The sequence below is a fragment of the Zonotrichia leucophrys genome, chromosome 6 (assembly GCF_028769735.1).
Source record: "Zonotrichia leucophrys gambelii isolate GWCS_2022_RI chromosome 6, RI_Zleu_2.0, whole genome shotgun sequence".
Lineage (NCBI taxonomy): Eukaryota > Metazoa > Chordata > Aves > Passeriformes > Passerellidae > Zonotrichia > Zonotrichia leucophrys.
Window position 1 is genome coordinate 16261808 of NC_088176.1, and position 1592 is coordinate 16263399.

General features: G+C 73.8%; 1 protein-coding gene across 2 annotated transcripts in view; it reads right to left on the reverse strand.

Annotated features, from left to right (window-relative positions):
• The window catches only part of TBC1D12 (TBC1 domain family member 12), a 40161-nt gene extending 38874 nt beyond the window's left edge, over positions 1–1287 (reverse strand). Inside the window, exon 1 of one of the 2 annotated variants that reach the window (XM_064716438.1) lies at positions 411–1287. In XM_064716438.1, coding sequence (XP_064572508.1) covers positions 411–1204 — 794 coding nt within the window. In that variant the 5' untranslated portion in view covers positions 1205–1287. The remainder of the gene's footprint in view (positions 1–410) is intronic. The other variant, XM_064716439.1, reaches the window with a different exon arrangement.
• Between the last annotated feature and the right edge of the window lie 305 nt (positions 1288–1592).

Below are 1592 nucleotides of genomic sequence, written 5' to 3' on the forward strand. Positions count from 1 at the left end.
CTTGGCAATTTCCACGACGATTTGAAAGGCGTTTCCACCACCACCAACTTTCACTTTATTCTCCAGCGGTTTAATGAGTACCACTGTGATCGTTCAGCGATATGCCCTGGTACAGGAAGCAAATTCCAGTTTGAAGTCCATGAAGTTCGTAGCAGTAAAAGGGTCTTTATCATCTTACTGTCACGTCCAAAGCCTCTATCCTGCCCTGACAGTATGTGCTTCCTAGCGAAAAGAGCCCGCGAGGGTCGGAGCCACTCTTCCCTGTGCTACCCGCACAAGACCCTGCTGCCCCGAGAGCCGCTCCCGCACAGAGCCCACGGCCGCCCGTGCCCCGGCCGGCAGACCCGCATCCCCCCGGCCCCAGGCTCTGCCGGGCACGGCCTCACCGGCCCCGCCGCCGGCTCCTTTACCTGGTGAAGAACTCGGCGAAGCTGCTGCCGGCGCCGGCGATGCCCACCCGGTGCCGGGCCCTCTCCGTGGGCTCCTGTGGCGGCGGGGCCGGCTCGGCGGGCGCGGTCCCTCCGTGGGGCAGGTGCTCCGGGGCGCTGCGGCGGCGGCTCACCTCGTACGTGTTGCGGGAGTTCAGGTTCACGTCCGTGAAGCCGAGGGGCGCCGGGGGCAGGGCAGCGGGCTCTGCCCGGTCCCGGCAGGTCCGCGCGGCTGGGGCGTCGCCCCCCGGGCTGCGGGGCGGCGAGGGACTCTCGGCCGCCGCCCCCCCGCGCCGCTCCGCCTCGCTCCGCAGCCGGCAGCTCCTCAGCGGCTCTTCCAAGGCGGTTCCCAAGGGGACGCCTCCCGCCGGGCAGGGGAGGAAGCCCCCGTTCTGCAGTTTCGCTTCCTCCTCCTCCGGCCCCGGCTCATCCCGTCTTGCCCGAGGGGGAGGCGGCGGCGGCTCCTGCGGCGGCAGCAGGAAGCCGACGTCCCCGTTGGTCATCCTCCCGCAGGGGCCCACGGCGCAGGCGGCTCCGTTCGCGGGCTTCTCCGGGCAGCGCTTCCCACTCGCCGCCGCGGCGGGGCCGAGCGCCGCCAGGTACCGCTGCAGCAGCCGCTCCTGCCCCGGCCCGCCGCTCCGCCGGCTCGAGCCCCGGCTCCCATCCCGTTCCCCGTCCTCCTCCTCCTCCGCCGCCTCTTCCTCCGCCGCCTCCTGCCGGCCCGCGGGAAACACGGCTGCGCCGCCCGGAGCTCCGGCATCGTCCGGCCCCACCATTTGCCGCCGCGGAGCCCCGGGGGCGCGGCGGGGGCCGGGGCGCGCGCGCCTTCCTCCGCACCGGCGGCGCCGCGAGCGCTGGCAGCCGGCGCCGCTCCGCGCGTCGGGCAGCGGCCTCGGCGGGGGGCGGGCGGGCCCGGCACACGCAGGCGCGCGGCGCCGGCGGCGGCCCTTCCCCCCGGAAAGTCACCATAGAGAGGCCGGGCAGGAAGCGCCCGCCCGCTCGCCCTCCCGGCAGGGCCACACCCGGAACCATAGAGATGCCACCCAGACGGACCCTCGCCCGCCAGGGGCGCTGTGGAGGCCGCGCCGCGCCCCCGGTACCGTGTTCCGCCCAGGGGCTCGCAGCATGGACCGCGTTCCGCCGATGTGCCGCGGCTGCGGAAAG